The sequence below is a fragment of the Suncus etruscus genome, chromosome 12, assembly GCF_024139225.1.
Source record: "Suncus etruscus isolate mSunEtr1 chromosome 12, mSunEtr1.pri.cur, whole genome shotgun sequence".
In the NCBI taxonomy this organism is placed as follows: Eukaryota; Metazoa; Chordata; class Mammalia; order Eulipotyphla; family Soricidae; genus Suncus; species Suncus etruscus.
In genome coordinates this window covers 80329022-80351432 of record NC_064859.1, presented here as the reverse complement: position 1 = coordinate 80351432, position 22411 = coordinate 80329022, and the positions used below count along the sequence as shown (strand labels likewise).

Below are 22411 nucleotides of genomic sequence, written 5' to 3'. Positions count from 1 at the left end.
GGGCTAACAAAAGGGAGAAGAGAGTGAGATGAAGAGTAATAAGAGTGTACAGCCCTGACTGACTGTGAGCAGCACTCCTGTACCAGATAGTTTGATAGTGGACAAGTCAAGTAAAAGGGAATTGAGTTAAATGTCAGCATCCACTGAGCTGCTGCTGAGGATAGCAGTTCCTTCACTTTTGTATCTTTAAGTCAGCTGTCCAGAGCCTCAACTCTTTGAGCCTTTTTACTTATGTAAATAAGGATGATGATCCACTTCCTGCTGGCACTGAGGATTATATTCCTCTTAAGAATTCAGCAGAGATATAGCAGAAAGACCTTTTCTACAATCCAGGAGATCACTGATAATTGCTTAAAAGAAACTGATGAAGGCATTTAAAAAGAAATTTGCCTGCAGAAGTATAGTCATTCCAGAATATGGAGAAGTAATTCAGTTAAGGATGATCAGCACGGGAACATGTGGATTCTTGCACTGTGAAAAAATGGACTGGCAAAGGCTTACCTGCTGAATGTTCTTGGATTTTGAATGCTTTTGGCTCTTGAAAGCTTAAGTGAGGATTTTCCTTTTTTTTTTAACTATTTTTTTCTTTATTTAAAACCTTGATTACAAATATGTTTGTGATTAGGTTTCAGTCATGTAAAGAACACCCCCCCCCTTCACCAGTGCAACATTCTCACCACCAATGTCTCAGATTCTTTCCATCCCACCCCACCCCCACCTGTACTCTAGATAGGCTTTCCAGTTCCCTCATTCATTCACATGATTATGGTAGTTCTCAGTGTAGTCATTTCTGTAACTGCACTCACCACTCTTTGTCGTGAGCTTCATTGAGTGAGCTGGAAGTTCCAGCCCTCCTCTCATTGTGTCTGAGGATTTTTGCAAAAATGACATTTATTTTTTTTAAAACCCATAGATGAGTGAGGCTATTCTCTGTCTCTCTGTCTCTCTGTCTCTCTGTCTCTCTCTTTCTCTCTCTCTCTCTCTCTCCCTCCTTCCCTCCCTCCCTCCCTCCCTCCCTCTGACTTATTTCACTCAGCATGATAGATTCCATGTGCAGGAAATCCATGTATAGGAAAATTTCATGACTTCATCTCTCCTGACAGCTGCATAATATTTTATTGTGTATATGTACCACAATTTCTTTAGCCATCCGTCTGTTGAAGGGCATCTTGGTTGTTTCCAGAGCCTGGCTTTTGTGAATAGTGCTGCAATAAATATAGGTGTGAGGAAGGGGTTTCTGTATTGTATTCTTGTATTCCTAGGGTATATCCCTAGGAGTGGAATAGCTGGGTTCGATTGGGAGCTCAATTTCCAGTTCTTGGAGGAATCTCCATATTGCCTTCCATAGAGGCTGGACTAGACAGCATTCCCACCAGCAGTGGATAAGAGTTCCTTTCTCTCCACATCCCTGCCAGCACTGATTGTTCTCATTCTTTGTGATGTGTGCCAATCTCTGTGGTGTGACATGGTATCTCATCATTGTTTTGATTTGCATTGTTATGAGCAGTGATGAGGAGCATTTTTTTCATGTGCTTTTTGGCCATTTGTACTTTTTTATCAAAGTGTCTGTTCATTTCTTCTCCCCATTTTTTGATGGGATTAGATGTTTTTTTCTTGTAAAGTTCTGTCAGTGCCCTGTATATTTTGGAGATTAGCCCCTTATCTGATGGGTATTGGGTGAAAATGCAATTTTGGAAAATGCAGTTTCCTCCTTAAAGCTGCCTTTATCACAATGTCATGGAGTGTTTTACCGATGTGTTGTTCTATATACCTTATGGTATCAGGTCTGATATCAAGGTCTTTATCCATTTGGATTTTACCTTCGTACATGATGTTAACTGGGGGTCTATGTTCGCTTTTTTGCAAATGGCTAACCAGTTCTGCCAGCACCACTTGTTGAAGAGGTTTTCCCTGCTCCACTTAGGATTTCTTGCTCCTTTGTCAAAAATTATGTGATTATATGTCTGGGGAACATTGTCTGAGAACTCAAGCCTATTCCACTGATCAGAGGGTCTGTTTTTATTCCAATATCATGCTGTTTTGATAACTATTGCTTTGTAGTACAGTTTAAAGTTGGGGAAAGTAATGCCTCCCATTTTCCTTTTCCCTAGGAGTGCTTTAGCTATTCTAGGGTGTTTATTGTTCCAGATGAACTTCATAAGTGTTTGATCCCTTCTTTGAAGAATGTTATGGGTATCTTTAGAGGGATCGCATTAAATCTGTATAATGCTTTGGGGAGTATTGCCATTTTAATGATGCTAATCCTGCCAATCCATGAGCAGGGTATGTGTTCTCATTTCCCTGTGTCCTCTCTTATTTCTTGGAGCAGGGCTTTATAGTTTTCTTTGTATAGGTCCTTCATGTCTTTGTCAAGTTGATTCCAAGATATTTGAGTTTGTGTGGCACTAAAGTGAATGGGATTGCCTTCTTGATGTCCATCTCTTCCCTATAATTATTGGTGTATAAAAAGGTCATTGGTTTTTGTGTGTTAATTTTGTAGCCTGCCACCTTGCTATATGAGTCTATTGTTTCTAGAAGCTTTTTGGTAGAATCTTTTTTTTTGGGGGGGGGGAGGGTTTAGGCCACACCCGGCAGTGCTCAGGGGTTACTCCTGGCTGTCTGCTCAGAAATAGCTCCTGGCACACACTGGGGACCAAATGGGACACCGGGATTCGAACCAACCACCTTTGGTGCTAGATTGGCTGCTTGCAAGGCAAACGCCGCTGTGCTATCTCTCTGGGCCCTTTTTGGTAGAATCTTTAGGGTTTTCTAAGTAGAGTATCATGTCATCTGCAAACAGTGAGAGCTTGACTTCTTCCTTTCCTATCTGGATTCCCTTGATATCTTTTTCTTGCCTGATCGCTATAGCAAGCACTTCCTGTATTATGTTGAAGAGGAATGGTGAGAGCGGACAGCCTTGTCTTGTACCAGAATTTAGAGGAAAGGATTTTAGTTTTTCTCCATTGAGGATAATATTTGCCATTGGTTTGTGGTAGATGGCTTTAACTAGATTGAGAAAGGTTCCTTTCATTCCCAAATTGCTGAAAGTTTTTATCAAAAATGGGTGTTGGACCTTATCAAATGCTTTTTCTGCATCTATTGATATGATCATGTGATTTTTATTTTTCTTGTTGTTGATGTTGTGTATGATGTTGATAGATTTACGGATGTTAAAGCATCCTTGCATACCTGGGATGAAACCTGCTTGGTCGTAGTGTATGATTTTCTTGATGATGCATTGGATCCTATTTGCCAGGGTTTTGTTGAAGATCTTTGCATCTGCATTCATCAGGGATATTAATCTGTAATTTTCTTTTTTGGCAGCATCTGTCTGGTTTTGGTATCAAGGTGATGTTGGCTTCATAAAAGCTGTTTGGGAGTGTTTTCATTTTTTCAATTTTATGGAAGAGCCTGGCTAGGATTGGTAGTAGCTCCTCTTGAAAGGTTTGAAAGAATTCATTAGTAAATCCATCTGGGCCTGGGCTTTTCTTTTTGGGCAGATGTTTGATGACAATTTCAATTTCCTCAGTAGTGATGGGGGTGTTTAGATATGCTACATACTCCTTAACTGTGGAAGGTTATAAGTATTCAAGGATTTATCCATTTCTTTTAGGTTCTCATGTTCAGTAGCATAAAGTTTCTCAAAGTAGTCTCTGATTACCCTTTGGATCTCTGCAATATCTGTCGTGATCTCCCCCTTTTCGTTCCTAATACGGGTTATCAGGTTTCTCTCTCTTTATGAGTTTTGCCAATGATCTATGAATCTTGTTTACTTTTTCAAAGAACCAACTTCTGCTTTCGTTGATCTTTCAGATTGTTTTTTGTTTTTCCACTTCATTGATTTCTGTTTTCAGTTTTGTTATTTCCTTCTGTCTCCCTATTTTTGGTTCCTTTTGTTGGTCATTTTCTAATTTTATGAGCTGCGTCATTAAGTTATTCAGATATGCCCCTTCTTCCTTCCTGATGTGTGCTTGTAAAGCTATAAATTTTCCTCTCAGGACCGCTTTTCTGTGTCCCATAGATTCTGGCAGTTTGTGTCTTCATTGTCATTTGTTTCCAGGAAAGTTTTGATTTCCTGTTTGATTTCATCTTGGACCCACTGGTTGTTCAGTATCAGGATATTTAATTTCCAATTGTTAAAGTTTTTTTCTGTGTGGCTTTGTAGTTCACAACTAATTTCAGAGCCTTGTGGTCAGCAAAGGTAGCCTGCAAGATTTCTATCCACTTGATTTTATGAAGATATGTTTTATGTGTCATCATGTAGTCTATCCTGGAGAATGACCCATGTACAATGGAGAAGAATGTGTATCCAGGTTTTTTGGGATGAAGTGTCCTATATATATCTACTAGTCCTCTATTCCATTACTCTTTTCAGGGCTAGTATTTTTTTTTGTTGGGTTTCAGTCTGGTTGACCTATCAAGTGTTGACAGGGCCGTGTTGAGGTCTCCCACAATTATTGTGTTATTATTGATGTCTTCTTTCAGATTTGTCAGTAATTGTATTAGATAATTTTCTGGTCTCTCATTGGGTGCATATATGTTTAATAGTCTGATTTCTTCCTGTTTCATATATCCCTTGATTATTACATAGTGTCCATCTTTGTACCTTACAACTTTTCTGAGTATAAAGTTGGTGTCATCAGATATTAATATGGCCACCCCAGGTTTTTTAAGGGTGTTGTTTGCTTGGATGATTTTCCTCTATGCCTTGATTTTGAGTCTATGTTTGTTCTGACTATTCAGATGTGTTTCTTGTAGGCAGCAGAAGGTTGGATTCATCTTTTTGACCCATTTTGCCACTCTGTGTCTTTTAATTGGTGAATTTAGTCCATTGACATTGACATTGACATCTTTGTAGATAAGTTTGCTGTGTTTCTTGGTCTCTTGTCTTAGAGTAGACATTTCAGTTTTTCCTTTAAGGCTGGTTTTTCATGTGTGAAGTTTCTGAGCTGTTGTTTATCCATGAAGCTATGTATCTTTCCTTCATACCTGAATGTGAGTCGGACTGGGTGCAGTATTCTTGGTGAGGCATCCATTTCATTCAGTCTTGTCACAATATCCCACCACTGTCTTCTGGCCTTGAGAGTTTCTTGTGACATGTCTGCTGTAAGTCTACGGATGCTCCTTTGAATGTAATTTCCCTTTTTGATCTTGCTGCTTGCAGTATTCTATCTCTATCTGTGGGATTTGTCATCGTAACGAGGATGTATCTTGGGGTGTTTTTCTTTGTGTCTCTTTTAGCTGGTACTCTTCGGACCTGTAGGATTTGATTGCATGTAGTCTTTAACTCTGGGAGTATCTCTTTGATGATGTCTTTGACACTTGATTCTTCCTGGAGATCTCCTACCTGGGCCTCTGGGACTCCAATGATTCTTATATTGTTTCTGTTGAGTTTATCAAAGACTTCTATTTTCATCTGTTCATATTCTTTCAGTACTTTTTTCATTGCCTGATTGTTTTTCTTAAGATTCTTTTCCAATTTCTTTTGCTGTGTAGAGTTTTTCTGTATCACATACTCCAGCATGCTGATTCTGTCCTCAGCTGCTGCTACCCTGCTGGAGAGGCCGTCCACTGAGTTTTTCAGTTGCGCTACCGTGTTTTTCAGATCTGTTATTTCAATTTGGAGTTTTCTGATTTATGTCTTTGTTTCTGTTCAGATCGATCTATGCTTTCTTTGAGTTCTATAAACATCTTCCATATTTCTATTCTAAACTCCTTATCCTAGAGGTTAATCAGATGGTTGGGATTTTTAGGTCATCCGCACTATAGTCTTCATTCTCTGTTCATGGTGTTTGCCTGCGAGGTTTCCCCATTTTCACGCTTGTAGTGTGATTTTTTTCTGCATGTTGTGGTAGTGTTCATTGGTTAGAAAGAGTGCAGGGCTGCAAAGCGAAGCTGAGCGGCCGCGCACTTCTGGAGCTTCTGGAAGAGCTATTTTTCTGGGCCCTTTTCGGCCCACTCCCAAGAGGTTCAGGAGACAGGACAGTGGAAAAACACTTACAAGCAACACTCAAAGTTTCTCACAGTCGGGAACCACTGGCAGGCGTAGATTTTCCCAACCTGACCTCACAAATAGAAGACCTGCCTTTCTGCAGAATACTGAGGGTAGCCGGTTTTTATGGTTGGACACAGTTCTTTGGCGTTCCGGCCCTAGGATGATCCTCTGGGAGAGCTATTTTTCTGGGCCCTTTTTGGCCCGCTCCCAAGAGGTTCAGGAGACAGGCCAGTGGAAGAACATGCACAGGCAACACAGTTTTTCACAGTCGGGAACCACTGGGCAGGTGTAGATTTTTAAGTGAGGATTTTCTTGAACTGAGTAGAATTTCCCTTTTTTCCTTGTCAGGGACAAGTTTAAAAACCTCACAGCTTGTGTGTATAATCAGCCGGTTGGCATCTGCTTTTAATTTGGACTAGTTTAACTCTCGAAGTCTAGTCTTGAAGCCCTTCATTTAGATGATAATCAAGCAGTAGACACCTGGCAGTGTCTAGCTATTGTGATGTTTCAGCCAAGTTCATTGTTAGTCATGTCTGGCCAAAAGTACCCCAAAGCCCCCTCTTCCAGGAGGGAACATCAGTACCTGAACAGAGAAGCTGAGAGGTGAACATGGGTTGAGGTGGCATTGCTGTGGTGTTTCTCAAGGTTGGCATCCCAACCTGGTCTTGTAAGCAGAGCTTCAAGTGGCCAACCTTCCAGCATCTGGATGGTTTTGAGCATTCATCCCATCTAACTGATTCCCAGGCGGAATGTACGGACTATATTCTATCAGATGATGTCCAGCCTTCTATCAGGAACAACATTCCAACCAACGTGTCAATCATGGAACTAGCTGTAGAGCTTGTAACTCTTAGTAGCAGCTTCCCATGCCATGTGAAGTAATAGACTAGTTTTTGTTCTCCCCCGCTTCAATTATAATGTTATGCAAAGTATTTCAACCCTAATTAAATGAAACTTGTTTTACAGGAGAAAAAAAAAACACACACCGCAAAACCCCAGCAGTATAGGCACCAAGACTTGAGACATGAGGTCTTCTTTGCCTAATCTAGTGCCAGAAATGTCATCCCTATGCAGCAGATTCCCAATCACTTTCTCTCTGTAGTTCAGTTTGCTTTATTTGCTTCATCTTTCCATGAGGTTTTAGTCCCTTGAGCATGTTCTCTGCTTTTTAGTGGAATATGTTTCCATATTCTTCCCTGGCCTTTTTATTACACATATACCTGAGTAGTTAACATGGATAATCCTTGACACTCAAGATGTCCTTGACACTTGTTCAAGTCTCACCGCTCTGTGTTCCTATAGCACCCTGTCTTACTGTAGTAAACCATTTTATAGTTGTTTACTTGGTTGTATCTCCTCAAGTACTGCCTGGACAGATTGTCTAGTACATCTTAGTAAACTCCCTAGTGTGTAATTGGTGAACACACCAAAAATCATGTTGAATGAGTAAAAGATGTTCTTACAGATCTCTTTGGCAAGTCAGTTCTCAGGACCAGATATTTGACTTGAGACATATATCTGTGGTTCTGAGAGAAGGGCATATGCAGAGAGGCAGGGGAAGTCATTAAGTCTAGTACTGTTGACTTCTCAGATTCCCTTGCTAGAATCCAAGATTTCAGTAATTGGTTTTTATCAGTACTTCCAGATTGTCCCTTAATAGGATCAAGAGCGAGAATGTCAGGCTCGGTTTGGTAATATAGACTTGACATTGACAAATCTCCTGTGTGGCTCAAAATAATGGCTCACACATTACCAGTGCTGACAACTTTCTATAATTAGATATGTTTCTGAGAATCAAAGGTAGATTCTGGAATTTTTTCCTAATTTTCTTTTACAAAAATATGTACCGTATTTTCTTGAAAATCAGGCATGATTTAGTTACTGTTGTTTGAGTATTAACCTTCCTGTGAACTTATTCCAAATCGTAACCAAACCATTACTGCTTCATTGACACGCAGACCAACATTAATATAAATAAATATGGGCAGTAAATCACTTATTTGCCTCTTCTGTCATCTGTTGGTATCTGAATTTTGTTCTGTTTGAATAATTTTACTACTGTTAGTGAAATAATAGAACATTATCTCATTGAGCCCCAATTTGGGCAGAGTAAAAATTGCTTGGACATTTTTCTTAGGCAACTGGATATGCTTATGATTTGAAGAACAGGGATGGGATTTTCCCCTAACTTATCTCGGGAGAAAGCACACTTCTCAAATGTCTAGAAATTTATAGTGTGATTATTGAACTGCAACCTTGATGCCTTGATTATTTTGAAGGTCAAAAAAAGTTTTATCTAGATCAGTGATAATAAAAATTGCTTCCAGGGTAAATTATTATAAAGGATCATGTAATTATGAAGTCTGATGAAAGTTGATAGTAGTTGATTTAAATGCAAGAATTATATTATTTAGGTGTGTTGACATTTTAAGGTGGAAGAGTCCAGAGTCCAGAGCAAGAATACAGAATCCTGTTTGTAGATGCAGCTTTATGTCTTAATATTATGTCCTACAAATGTACTGGTTTTCTTACTTCTCATGAAGGTGGTAAGCCCTAATTAAATGGCAGTTATCTAAAGGATCCTCTTGGTGAATATAGTCATCACCTTGTTGTTTATTTATTAATTTACTTATTTATTTAATTGTTTTGTCTCCCTAGAAAGTGGCTCCCCTCTCATCACAGTACAGTAATTTTAAGTCTCAGTCTCGTGCTTTTTACTTATAGGCTGATCCTAAAGAGCTAATCAGGATGGTTACCCGGCATGTAACTCGATATGGACATGAGGCCTGGCCTGAGGATGTCATTTCACTGACCCAGCAGCTACACTACTACAATGAACGTCTCCTGGATTTTTCTCAGGCTCAGATCCTACAGGGCCTTCGGAAGGGTGTAGACGTTCAACGATTCACTGCAGATGACCAATATAAAAGGGAGACTATTCTTGGTCTAGCAGAGTAAGGGATAACTTGTTTCATAAAAGACTATAATCAAAAGCTTTGAAGATTCACATTTATGGTTTCCATAAACCAGACCTTGCCCTACATCTGTTATGTGAGTGGTGTGTGTGGTTTTTCCAAATGGGTTAGTAACTGCAGACAATATTCTGAAACTGTAGATTTGAATAGGATGGGAAGTATTATTATTAATACTTTATTAAATGTTAATAATATTAAATTTAAATTTTTAACTTTTTGGGGCTTTTTTTGGTGCCACACTAGTGAGGCAGTACTTAATACTAATCTCTGGCTCTTTGCTTATGGGTCACTGTAGGCATAGCTCAGCAGACTATATGGGATGTCAGGGATCAGACAGAGTCTGCCACATGTAAAGCATGTACCCTACCTACTGTATTATGCTCTGTTCTTTTTTTTATTGAACTTTATTTTTTTCCTGAGGTACTGTGATTTACAATACTGTTAATCTGTTAATATTCTTTATGTGTGTATATATATATTTTTTTTTGTTTGTTTGTTTGTTTTTGAGCCACACCCATTTGACACTCAGGGGTTACTCCTGGCTATACCTCAGAAATCGCTCCTGGCTTGGGGGAACCATATGGAACGCCGGGGGATCGAAGCATTGTCCGTTCTACACTAGCGCTTGCAAGGCAGACACCTTACTTCTAGCGCCACCTTCCCAGCCCCTATGTAGATAATTTTAACATCACATCCCTCATTGGTGTATCCACCTTTCCCCTTGGGAATTATTATTTTTTCAAAATCCCTTGTTTTGATTCTGATAGGTTAATCCCATTTTATTAATATATTAGAGTACAATAGACATGAAAGGAAGTAAAGTATGAAGTCTATTTTAGAAATTAAAAGCTAAAAGATAATTGTTGTTTATACTTGACTAGAAATCTCAATTTTTTTATTAATTTAAAAACCATGATTTATAAAGTTCATAATATAGTTGTTTCTGGCATTCAGAGTTTCAACACAATTATTAGTGTAGAATTCCTTCTACCATTGTCCCCAATTTTCCACACACCCTCATGGCTGTACCCTTGGAGGATATAAAATGATTTATATTGCTTGTTGTAACTAAATGGCAATGAAATTATTAGAAAAAAACACTTTAGTAAAAGAAAATTTGTGAAAATTGTCATATCTCACTACAGTGTCATTAAATCATTCTCTGGAGGTTTACTAAGCTATTTGTTGCAAGTCGAGCATTTTATGTTGTAGTTTTTGTTTGTTGAGCTTAGGTGGCTTCTCTGCTACTTTCCACTCTAATTTATTGTGCTCCCACTGTGGGTGTCAGTATTGAGGAATTTGGAATTATCACATGGCTGCATATGTGGCTGCACAAACCAGCAATTACAGTATGGGCTGGTGAGTTTATGTGGGTGTGGCTGCTGGAGCTTCTGGAAGTATGGGTTGAGGAGAGTCTGCTTACTGCTACTCCTAGAAGACCCAGGGTAATCAGCCCCCAAAACCAGTGAACCTGGAGGTTTGGTTTTGTTTTTTTTTTTTTTTTTTTACAGTTTGGTGTCCTTGCAGATATTAGTCATGAAGTGGTGGAGTTGGCCTCTTGGCATAGCAGCAACCTTGGGGTTTGGATGCAGCTGCTGGGGCTTCTGCAAGGTTGGAACTTGGCCTACTCACCCTCCTCAGGATGCCCCAGGGTTTAGAAATCTCAATTTAAAAGTATATGACAAAGTAATATATTTTGTATTTAAAAAAATGGACCACTGGGGCCGGAGAGATAGCATGGAGGTAAGGTGTTGCCTTGCATGCAGAAGAGCAGTGGTTCGAATCCTGGCATCCCATATGGTACCCCATGCCTACCAGGAGCGATTTCTGAGCAGAGAGCCAGGAGTAACCCCTGAGCGCTGCCGGTGTGACCCAAAAACCAAAAAAAAAAAATAAAAAAACAAAAAAATAAAAAACAAGGAACACAGTTGCCTTACTACCAAATGAAGAGCCAACAGTTTGTGTTCTGGACATGTTGAACTGTGCTGGGTTTCTAGAAAAAGACCTTTGCATAGTGTTTTTTGTTGTTTGTTTGTCTTATAGGTGCTAGTGTCCCAGACCAGACTTTTTTAAGCTCAGTAATTTTTGGAGTAGAGAATTCTTTGTGTGTGAGACTGCTCTGTGCATTATAGGATGCTCAGCATCATGCCTGACTTTTACCCACTAGAAGAACTAGCTTCCTGCTGCTTCCTCCCCTACTGTGGCAATCAAAATTGTCTCCAGACAATTTCAAAGGTCCCCTGGTGGATAAAATCACCCTCAGTTTAGAACCATAGTCCTAGACAATACTTTGCCAATTGTAATGCACCACAGCTAGAAAGAGGAGCCTTAAAATTCCTTGGAAGTACTTTTCCAAATTACTGAGAAATGTCTTATTAAAGACAATGCTTACTGCACCCCTCTCAGCGGGAAAGCAATTCTCACCGCACATTTTCTTTCCTGATTAAGGTAATGTGTTTCTCTTCTCTTTCTTCCCTGTGGCTGATGGACATCCTGAAGGACACTTGAGGAAGATGTCTTCAGCATTGCTCTTTCTCTGGCACAGCGTTATAGTGTCTCCCGCTGGGAAGTTTTTATGACTCATTTGGACTTCCTTTTCACCGACAGTGGGTAAGTACATAGCCATAGATTAGTTTGTTACCATGTCTTTCAGATTAGAGACTGTTTTGAGTTGCCATGTACTATTTCAATTTTTCTTTCTGTTTCCTGTATTTTTGTATGTTTTTTTAATATATGTCATTGATAAAACATTTTTCTATAGCTTATTTTATTTTTCAGCACTAATAGGTACCTTAAAGCCATTTAGATATTGTCTTTTAGTATTGTCCTTTAAGTGTTATCATTAGTTTGTCATTTAGGAAAAGACTTTTATTGGGAATCATTCTGTACCAGGATTATTGTTAGATACTATGATTTCAGTGAAAAGGAGTGAAAGGAGGTATCCTGGCAGTTTTGGAATTGATAGTCTGGTGTGGGAGAGACATCGTAATTGAATGACCTAAGCAAAAGTCGGATATGTGCTGTGTAAGAGAGCTCAGGAGATTTGGCATAGTTGAGGAAGACCTTTCTGAAGAAATAACATGAAACTCAGACTTAAAATTACTGTACTGTGATGAGAGGGTAGCCATTTTCTAGGGAGACAAAACAATTAAGTGAAGTCTTTTACAGAAAGAATGTGGGGAGTCTATGAGCCTAACAGCTGGACAATGTAGTGAGACATGGAGAATCAGGGGCACAAAATGTGTCACAGCACTGAAAAGCCCAGAAGACAGACCATGCACCAAGATTGTGCACAACCTCTTTCCCCAAGAGGAATGGGAAGCTATTTAAGGATTTGGGTAAAGGAAAGGAAAAAAATATATAATTGGCTCTGCATTTCAATATATTCACTTTTGCAGGCACATGAGAAAAGATTGTAAGAAGGTCAAAAAAGACATATATAAACCAGTTTGCAATGGGGAGAGAATTAGAGTAAAGGATTGTGTGACTGGTGACTAGAACTTGAAGAATTTTGAAAATACAGAAGGTAGAGGCATAATGGATGTCAGAAATAATGAGGATGTAAAGTAGATAGCACTGAATAAATGTAATGAGTTGACTCATAGGATAAACTATATATAAAGGGATTGAAGGGGGAAGGGGTATGACTCTCACCTGGCTTGTACTTGGTCTGCCTGTTGGAGGACGGCTTCATTCAGTGAGACAGGTAATACTAGAGAAAAATCAGGTAGGCAGAGGATCCTGTATATCTGAAATTCAAAAGAAAAGATAAAGCTGGAAATACTAATTTGGGAGTCCTCTGCATAGAGATGAGAAATACTCTACTCTATGGATTGAAGGAAAATAGAAAGAATTTGACACAAACCTTGAGTAAATGGAGGAAGAGCTTCTAACAAGTGACAAAAAGAGAGAAACTGGAAAGGCAGGGGAAAAATGGGTGACTCATGGAGAGAAGCTTCGATTGGGAAAAACAAGTTTAGAGAAGGGTTTATAGAATATGGTTAAATGTAATTTAGCATTTTTACTTCTTATTAATCACATTGAATATTTAACATCTACATTTTAAAAAGTGTTTATGAAATTGCCACCTGGGGATAGTGTTCTCTTTGATGAATATTACATTAGCTTCACCATATTTCAGGGACAATAATATAATATTTTTATATTGTGTATATTGGCATTTTACCTTGGCATTTTATTAAGTATCCTTTTCCTTTCATTGAATGTTTCATAAAGGGTGCCATATCTGTGCAAACAGGATGCTTCTTTGGTTTTGAATACATTATAAATTATCAGACAATCTAGTAATGTGCAGAACTGTTCCTGGTATATCATTATACCTGATAGCAGCGTGATTATGCAGCCTCACAGCAATTACAAAAGCAGGAAATCATTACCTCCTGGCATCATTACTTGTGAGTGACAAAACACCCAATATTGATTTACTGAGTGGTGTTTGGTGCTGCCTGTTATTAACTTCAGAAGCAGTGGTTTGCCTTTCTACTCAATCAGACTTAGTTACACAGGCATTAATAAAGCAACCTTGTTAAAATAATAGAAATTGCTCAACATTTTCTTGCTGAGAAAAACCAGTGGAAGTTAATAGGTCAGAGTCACATGCAAAAGACAGTTCTGAAGTTGGTTTCCCTAGAGTTTCACATCCTCCCTTCTCTTGGTTGAATCTGTAAGGATTACCTGCCTCAGTACTTGCATAGAGAAGCACTAACACAAATTTGGGTGAGACAGTATTATACGGTTCTTTTGTCAATTCTGGGATCTTCATATGTATCTTTAATACAGGATCTTTTTTTGGTTTGTTTATATTTGGGGAAGTCATACCCGGTGCTGGTCAGGTCTCATTCCTGGCTCTGTGCTTAGGAATCACTGCTGTTGGTTCTTGGGGAACCATCTGCACAGAATCATTTTAAATCCCAGAGAATACTTTTAGTTGATGGAATAGTACATTTGTTATATCATTGCCTATTTATTTCATAGTTCTGATAAGAAATACCTTAAGTTAAAAGCACAGGGAGAAGATGGGGAAGACTTCTCTTAGGACCTAGAAATAACTTTTTAAAGGTGATTTTGAAGAAGAGCCATTACAAACAGAGGGAATAGCTTCTGAGACAGGAAAATTCTTGACATTACTGTTTAGGTAAAGGAAATATGGGATTACACAGTGAAAAAGGAGACCCAAGTAAGGACCAGAACTATCTTTGTGTGTCTTGGTTACACTCTTTGGCTTTTCACTTCTTTAAAGAGAAGATTTGAAGGTCAGACAGCCTCTTCTCACTCTTTTTTTTTTTTTTTTTGATTGAGTGTGTGTGTGTGTGTGTGTGTGTGTGTGTGTGTGTTTAATTTTGGGTCACACCTGGTGGCACTTAGGGGTTACTCCTGACTCTGCACTCAGAAATTGTTCCTGGCAGGGACCATATGGGATGCTGGGATTCTAACCATCATCCATTCTGGATTGACTGCATGCAAGCAAACACTCTACCACTGTGCTATGTCTTTGGCCCCTCAGCTTACTCTTAATATCTGCTTTGTAGTCACCAGGGTGATTTGGCTTGAATGCCAGAAATCATGATACTATCTTTGTTGACTGATTCTTCCTTAAGACCCATGGTAAGGATTCCTGGTGATAGGGACTCTGAGCTCTATATATTTTTGCAATCAACTCTGTATGCTCTTGGAGGATTCTTTTGATTTCAGGTATGAGGATGGGCAAGACCAAGTTATAGCTAAGAAGAGATATATTACTTGCATGTATTTTGTTGCATATTGTAATCATCTACTTTTTTGGTCAGTTGAAGCTGATTGAATACAGATTCTTTGGCCTGAGGGTTGTTATTGCTGATAGTCAATGTCAACAGAATGTCCAGAGAGCCACACTGTCAAGATTCCAAACTGGTCTCTTCTATTTTCTCTTTCCTTAAGAAAACCTAACTTAGGGCTCGGGAGATAGGACAGGGGTCAAGATGCCTCCTTTCCTATACTGGTTTGATCCCAACCACATAGACACTTGACCCATCTCTAGATGTGACCCTATAGGCCCCCAGGTACCTCAAGGTTGACTCTGTCTGTAGTTTCTGGTACTGCAGGGCTTGCATAACTCTATATCCTCTTGCCATATATTGAACTGCTGGCCAGGTTGAGTGTTTCCTGGAGTGTCTTGGGTTCCCTCAGCACCACTTGTGAACCTTCTCTCTCCCCTGCCCCCAGAACTGCCTAGCTTGTTAGTATGTGGAGAATGGATAGTATGTGGAGGGGGTTTTATGATAGTTTAGTTTATTAAATGTATGCCTTAATGCTGAAAATTAAAATTAAATCTAGGGCCAGGGAAAATCTGTATTGGGAGTAAGATGGAAGAATATAGATGTTGAAATGATAAAGGTTTTACTTGGTTGTTAAAGTTTGTACCATAGTGTGATTTTGAAGTTTCTTTTGGCCTAAGGGGAAAAGATAGCTTTATTGTGGCTATGATTTGCTTTTCATAAGTGATCTAACTAATCTTAAAAATGTTCAGCTAATTGTTACCATTACCATAACTGAAGCATTTCCTTCCATATATGTCTGTAGCCTTCCTTTTTATGTTGTAAATTGAAGGCCTCTTTTCTTCATATATTTGGACACTACCAGCACTGACCTAGAATGTAAGCAGGAAGAATGATTTTAATTAATTTTTTTAACCCGGTGAAAAGTTCTTCAAAGTTTTAAGTCATATAATTCTGGTTTAATTCTTTTTAATGTGAATTCTTCTCATATATTCTTGCTAGGCAAACTATTGTATCCCTCAACACCTAAATTTCTCCCTTCAAAAAGAGATATTATTCCATTATACACAACTGCTTAGATTAAAGACATATATTCAAAAGGATTGTCATGTGATATGTGCTTCAAAGCAGAGTTATTATTTGTTCTAGAGACAAACCAGAATTGTTGAACACATCCTGTGGCCTCTTTTACCCTATCAGGGCACACCTGATCTTTGAACAATTATTTTTCAAATCAAAGCAAATATCAGTGATAGGATGTCTTTTTTTGTGGGGATAAAAGAGGCTAATATAGTGCTTAACACAGGACAAAATCTCCGTAAAGGAATCCTATTACTACTGATAGGGTATCTCTTAAAATATATTTTGTTAGATAGGAAAGAATATGAGACTATGTGGATCAATTGGAATTGACATCTAATGTAAAAGTAAAAGGCTTATGAGTTCAGGATTATCCTAATGCAGGAGAGGAACCCTGTTCTAAAGGCCCACCACATCATCACTGTAATAAAGTGTTGTGCCAAGAGACTTGCCAAGCATTCATGTGATAAAATTTAGACTCTAGGCTACTTGTTGGTGTCTGTGTGTCTTTGGAAAATTAGACTTGATTTTTCAGTTTATAAGGACAGTTGTTTAATTGTGGGCAAACTGAAAAGTTCCAAAATTGCCTAGTTCATTTTTTCATCATCATCCTATACTCAACTCTTGACTGCAGTTCAGATCAGGTCTGCTGCTTCAAGTTCATTTAGAGGCCTCGGTGTGTTCCCCTCAGGTTAGAGTGGTTGTAACTTGGAGAGCAGATTATCCTGAATAATTGGCATACATCTCTTCAAACTCAGGTTTCAATTCAGGCCCTGGCCCCAACCCTTAGCTCTCTCCACCTTTTGTTAGTAGTCCTCTATCCTCCCTCTCTCCCATCATCTTCCTTCTTCCCTCCTCTGCCTCTCTTCTTTTACTATTCCTCCAAGTCAACTAAGATAGACGTTCTCAAAAGTGTGTTTCACATTAGAATCATCCAAACAAACTTGAAAATACTGAAGCCTGGGCCCTACCTTCTGAGGTGACTCTGATGTAATTAATGACTATCATCTGGCTCCCACCTATGTCATTAGGAATATCCAGAAAGATGTTAGGAATTTTAAAAGATCTCCAGGTGATTCAAAGAGTAGAAAGTTTTGAGAATTACAGAGCTAAGGAAATTGCCACTCAATCTCAGCGATATATTTGAAAACATCTGCTTTTTTTTTTATATGAATATAAGTTATTTTAATATATACCATTCTTCAGTAATGTTTTTGGTTTTTGGTGATTGACAACTTGAAGCTATTACAGACACCTAATTATGAAATCTGTTCTATTAATTTATTCCTTCTACTAGTACTAACTTATTCCTGTGGTTAATTTCTGAAAATTAAATACAAACTATATATATGTGTGTGTGTGTATGTATATATATATATACATATACATATACATATACATATACATATACATATACATATACATATACATATACATATACATATACATATATCACATGCTCTTATAGCAAATACTTGGCTTAAGAAAGAACATGTAGCCGGAGAGATAGCATGGAGGTAGGGTGTTTGCCTTTCATGCATAAGGTCATTGGTTCAAATCCCAGCATCCCATATGGTCCCCTGAGCCTGCCAGGAGTGATTTCTGAGCATAGAGCCAGGAGGAACCCCTGAGTGCTGCCAGGTGTGACCCAAAAACCAAAAACCAAAAACCAAAAACCACATGTAAATAATTATTTTGTTTTATTTTGTTTTTCTTTAGTACCACATCCAGTGGTTTTCAGGACTTCTCTGCCTAGGATTCACTCCTGGTGATAATAAGGAGACCTTATTAGGTGTCAGGGATCAAACCCAGGTTAGCTATATGCAAGGCAAAGGCCCTGCCTACTGTACTATTTCTTTACTGGTTGTAAACAAAAATTTTTTTTGGTTTTTCGGCCACACCTAGTGACGCTCAGGGGTTACTCCTGGCTATATGCTCAGAAATCGCTCCTGATTTGTGGGAACATAAGGGTCGCCAGGGAACCACAGTCCATCCTAGGCTGTCGCGTGCAAGGCAGATGCAGAACTGCAGTACTGCGGTCTGTCCTAAGCTAGCGTGCGCAAGGCAGATGCCTTACTGCTTATGCCACTGCTTTGGCTCCTGTAAACTATTTTTAAGTGAAATTATAAATTTCATTAGTGAAAAGAGCCCAGGTCTTTTGCTCCTTTTTTAAAATGTCAATTATTTGAAAATGCTTTCAAAGCAGAGATTTCATTTCTTTTTCCAGAGGAAAGAGAACAGCTTCCTTTCTTCAATGGAAATTATTAAAATGAGTTATTGATTACTACATTCATAAAAGATCTTTTCACATTGTAATTTATGGAAGAGGGGTTTTTGTTACTTGTCATGTGTCAATAAAAATATTGCAGTATGTCGCCCGACAAGATAATTAGATAAAATTGCACAGTGGGCAAATTAAATTGTAGTCACAGAAGAATAAGTGGTGAGCAAGGGTGGGTGGTGGTTAGTTATGTTAGAGTATTTATTCAGTCAAGCCAAGCACAGATGATCTAAAACTGATAGGATTTAGTCATGTCCATTTTGCATTGGTCCATTTCAGTCTGTCTGGAATAGTCTCTTAATCAGATTGTTAGAAATGAGGTATGATAGATTACTCTGTAAATTATTACTCTTAAGAGAGACACTATGTTTTGTAGAACTAATCCTGGTTTGTTTGTTTTATATTGTTTTTGTTTTGGATTCATACTCCCATACCCAGCTATGGTAAGGCAAATGCTTTTGGCTCCCCAAATCCCAATTTTTCAAGTAGTATGTGCTATTGACCTTCATAAATCTTTGATCTTAGGCAAGTTAAAAACCCATCTTATGTCAGCTCATCATTTACAAGTTGATAATTGCAGTGGTTTAACTTGTCTAGTATAATAATTAGTACAATAAATGCAAGTTTGTTTTTCTTGCTTCATTGTTCTGCTGGCAGATTTTTGTCGGTAATTTTCTTCTTTTTTTTTAAAAATTTTTAATTATTTTTTTTAATTTTTATTGTGACCGAAGTGCATTACACAAAATTATTTATGGTACATGGTGACAGTGAATGAACGGCATTCCCACCACCAATGTTGTCCTCCCTTCACTCCTGTTCCCAGCAGTGATTTTCTTTTTAATAAAATGAGTTATGTAGTTTCTTGCTTCTTTACAACACTATTTTCAGACTTTATTTTGCTTTAGATTATGAAGGATAAGAATATAAGAAGTATGGACCAGAGAGATAGCACAGTGTAGGGCATTTGCCTTGCACGTAACCAATTCAGGACAGAAGGTGGTTCAAATCCAGGAATTCAATATAGTCCCCCTGTGCCTGCCAGGAGCAATTTCTGAGCACAAAGACCTATGTAACCACTGAGCACCGCTGACTGTGACCCAGAAACCAAAACCAAAACCAAAAAAAAAAAAAAAGAAAAGAAAAGAAAAGAAATAGTTTAAGTCAAAGTCATCAATATACATACCACTGTGTGTGAACTTTCTATACTGTTGATGATAATACATACTTTGAGTAGTTGTAGAATCAAAAATGTTTTCTAGTCAGCCATCATTTATACTGTATGTGACCTAGTACATTACTTAGGCTTTTTTTTTTAAATGCTTTTGCTCAGATTGTTTTGTTTGAAGTATATTCTGCTGTGCTCTCAAATTGGTGTTGGTCGGGTACTGGAAATGCTTGAGATACCACTATCCAATGTATGGCTCTCTCATGCCAAGTTCATGCTCTAACTCTTGGAACTATCTCCCCTGACCTCACATTACTTTTGCTTTCATTCATTTTAGAATGCCAATCCAAAATTGTTTTTCATTAAGCCCTTTGTTGTCAATGATATTTACCTTCTTCAAAGCAGACCTTTATTGAGCCTACACTTAATTGGTCTATCATTATATGCCCTTTGTCAGCTCAAGGTATTATTTTGCATTGTTGTTTGACTCTGAACTTCTATGACTCAATTAGATTTTGAAAACATGGACGGAAAGCTCTTCTAAATCTTTATACCTTTCCAATACTGACAAATGGATGGCTCATACAGAACATTTAAGTTTTTATTAGTTTGACATTCATAAAACATATGTTGAATGTTTCTTTATTACCTTGCAACAATGCTTGGTTCTGAAAAAAGAAAACATAAAGATGTGTCTATTATATTTATAATCGAGTGGTACTTGGTTTAGCTAGGGAGACAGACTATCTAAAACATGTATGAGGACCAGAGTAGAAGAAGGAAATTAGGTTAAAGAGGCACTGGAAGAGTCTGGGAAATATTTATAGATTCAGTATCACTTTCATACATTGGAATTTTTTGTAAATATTTGTTTGTTTGTTTTTGATTTTTTGGGCCACATTCAGTGACGCTCAGGCGTTACTCCTGGCTGTGCACTCAGAAATTGTTCCTGGCTTGGGGGACCATATGGGATGCCAGGGTTCAAACCCAGGTGTGTCCTTGGCAGCCATGTGCAAAGCAAATGCCCTACCGCTGTGCTATTGCTCTGGCCCCATTTTTTGTAAATATTTAAATTATGTCTTAATAGGAAAACAGGGTGTCTTTTGAGGATAAGGAGAATCTTAAAGTTACATAATATCTTAACTTTTTTGATTGTTATTGCTATCTCAGTTATTATTGGTCTATCAAAAAATTTTTTTAATCTAATTTGGATCATTCCCCGGGTGCAGTGCAGCCAACTCCCTGGCCCTCCCGGAGGCACTGACTTTGCTAGCTACTCAGTGGAAGTTGGAAAGCACCGGAACTGGAACCATGCAGCATCTAAGTCCAGAATCTACTTTATTGAAGGGCTCGTTGCTTGGCTTTTCAGAAAAGTCGGGAAGGAGCAATGGAAGAGCGGGAAGGGCACTCACCTTGCACGCAGCCAACCCCGTTGATCCACAGCATCCCAGAATGCCCTCCCAATTAAATGACAGGTTTCATTACTTTTAAAAGGAAAAAAAAAATCCAATTTGGATCAACTTTACCCACATCAAAACCATGTCTTGGTACTTCTTAAAAGTAGTTCAAATAATTCAAGCATCTTATTTCAAATATTTTCATTACTACTACTAAGAGCCTGGAAAAGGGCACTTCTCTGAGTGCTGGGGATTGCATGAAGGACTCTAAATTGCAAAGTGTGGGGCCTGAGTGATAGTACAGTGGATGGGCGTTTTCTTTGCAAACTGCCAATTTGGGTTCAATGTCTGCCATTCCGTATGCTCCACTGAGCCTGCCAGGAGTTAATTTTTGATAGAGCACAGAGCCTGGAATAACCCCCAAGTACCTCCAGGTATGGAGCACATGCACACACACACACACACACACACACACACACACACACACACAGTTGCAAAATGTAACATTCATTGATCTGGGGTTCACACCAATGGGGTCACACAGATGGGGTCAGCATAATTCTTTGCAGGTAAAAGCACATGATCAAACTCAGACTCTGCTGTTTACCCTAAAAGCTCTGGTCAAACAAACAGATTAGCCATATGTGATTTTTTTATTATATTATTAAAAATGTCTAGAAATGTTCAGGTAAAAATAATGAGTTTTATTTGTCACTCATTACTATACTTACCTCAAGTAAAGGTACAAATGTCTGTTCATTCCTCTTATAAGTCTAATATAAAAATGAGTTTATTGAATATCAGTTTAAGGCTTTTGGATATAAAATTTTGGCCTATAATTGGCATGGTCTTGTTCCCATATCATTTTCTTTATTTCTGAAATAAAAAGGTAGTTTTCATTTATATAATAAAACTCAAATTTTCTTGCCATAGAACCAGATAATACTCAGTTTTTTTCTTGCTTTTGTTTTTCTTGCAATACAACCAAAAAATACTCAGTGAAAGCGAACATTCTGGACTTACTTTCTTGATTCATCAGCCTTAGCCAGCCCTCCCAACTGCAGTAATTTGAACCCCTTACAGGGTTGTTGGGAGCCCTTGGGGGAGAGAATTAGATAATACTAGAAATCTAGTTTACTTGTTTTCATTTATAGGAACTGTCCACTTTGGTGATTTACTGTCTTTGATTAAGTGGAATAAAGGGACCCATAATAAATAGTCTTTCTGGATTTTTAAAGACACATTATTTAAATAAGAAATGAAATCTTAAGTTTTTTTCCCCTGTTTTGGCTGAGTTAGATGTGACATCCCACCTGACTGTGCTTACGACTCACTCCTGGGCATGATCACTTCTCAGGGGACCATATGTGGTGTTGAGGATCAAGTAGTTTTTTCTCTGTGTGTGCAAGAAGGACCTTAACTTCTGTACTATTTGTCCCCTTTGAAATAATAAGTTTCTTCTTTTTTCTTTTCATTTTAGTTTATCCACAATGGAAATTGAAAATCGAGCCCAAGCCCTTCATCTCTTTGAGACTTTGAAGACTGATCCTGAGTCCTTTTACAAGCACATGGTCAAGTACATTTACCCCTCAATTGGTGGCTTTGATCATGAAAGACTGCTTTATTATTTTACCCTTTTAGAAAATTGTGCCTGTGCTGACATGGGGACATATGCCATTAAACCCGAAACCCATATTCGGCTGTTAAAGAAGTTTAAGGTTGTCGCCTCAGGTAAGTTGGTCAT

At 38.3% G+C, this 22411-nt stretch overlaps 2 protein-coding genes across 2 annotated transcripts in view; one reads left to right on the top strand and one right to left on the bottom strand.

The window, feature by feature from the left end:
* Window positions 1–22411, bottom strand: part of LRATD1 (LRAT domain containing 1) — an 836105-nt gene that overhangs the window by 104979 nt on the left and 708715 nt on the right. The window lies entirely within an intron of this gene.
* Window positions 1–22411, top strand: part of NBAS (NBAS subunit of NRZ tethering complex) — a 384560-nt gene that overhangs the window by 244438 nt on the left and 117711 nt on the right. Inside the window, exons 41-43 of the mRNA XM_049784877.1 lie at window positions 8720–8949; window positions 11470–11580; window positions 22148–22398. Of these exons, the coding sequence (XP_049640834.1) occupies window positions 8720–8949; window positions 11470–11580; window positions 22148–22398 (592 nt within the window). The remainder of the gene's footprint in view (window positions 1–8719; window positions 8950–11469; window positions 11581–22147; window positions 22399–22411) is intronic.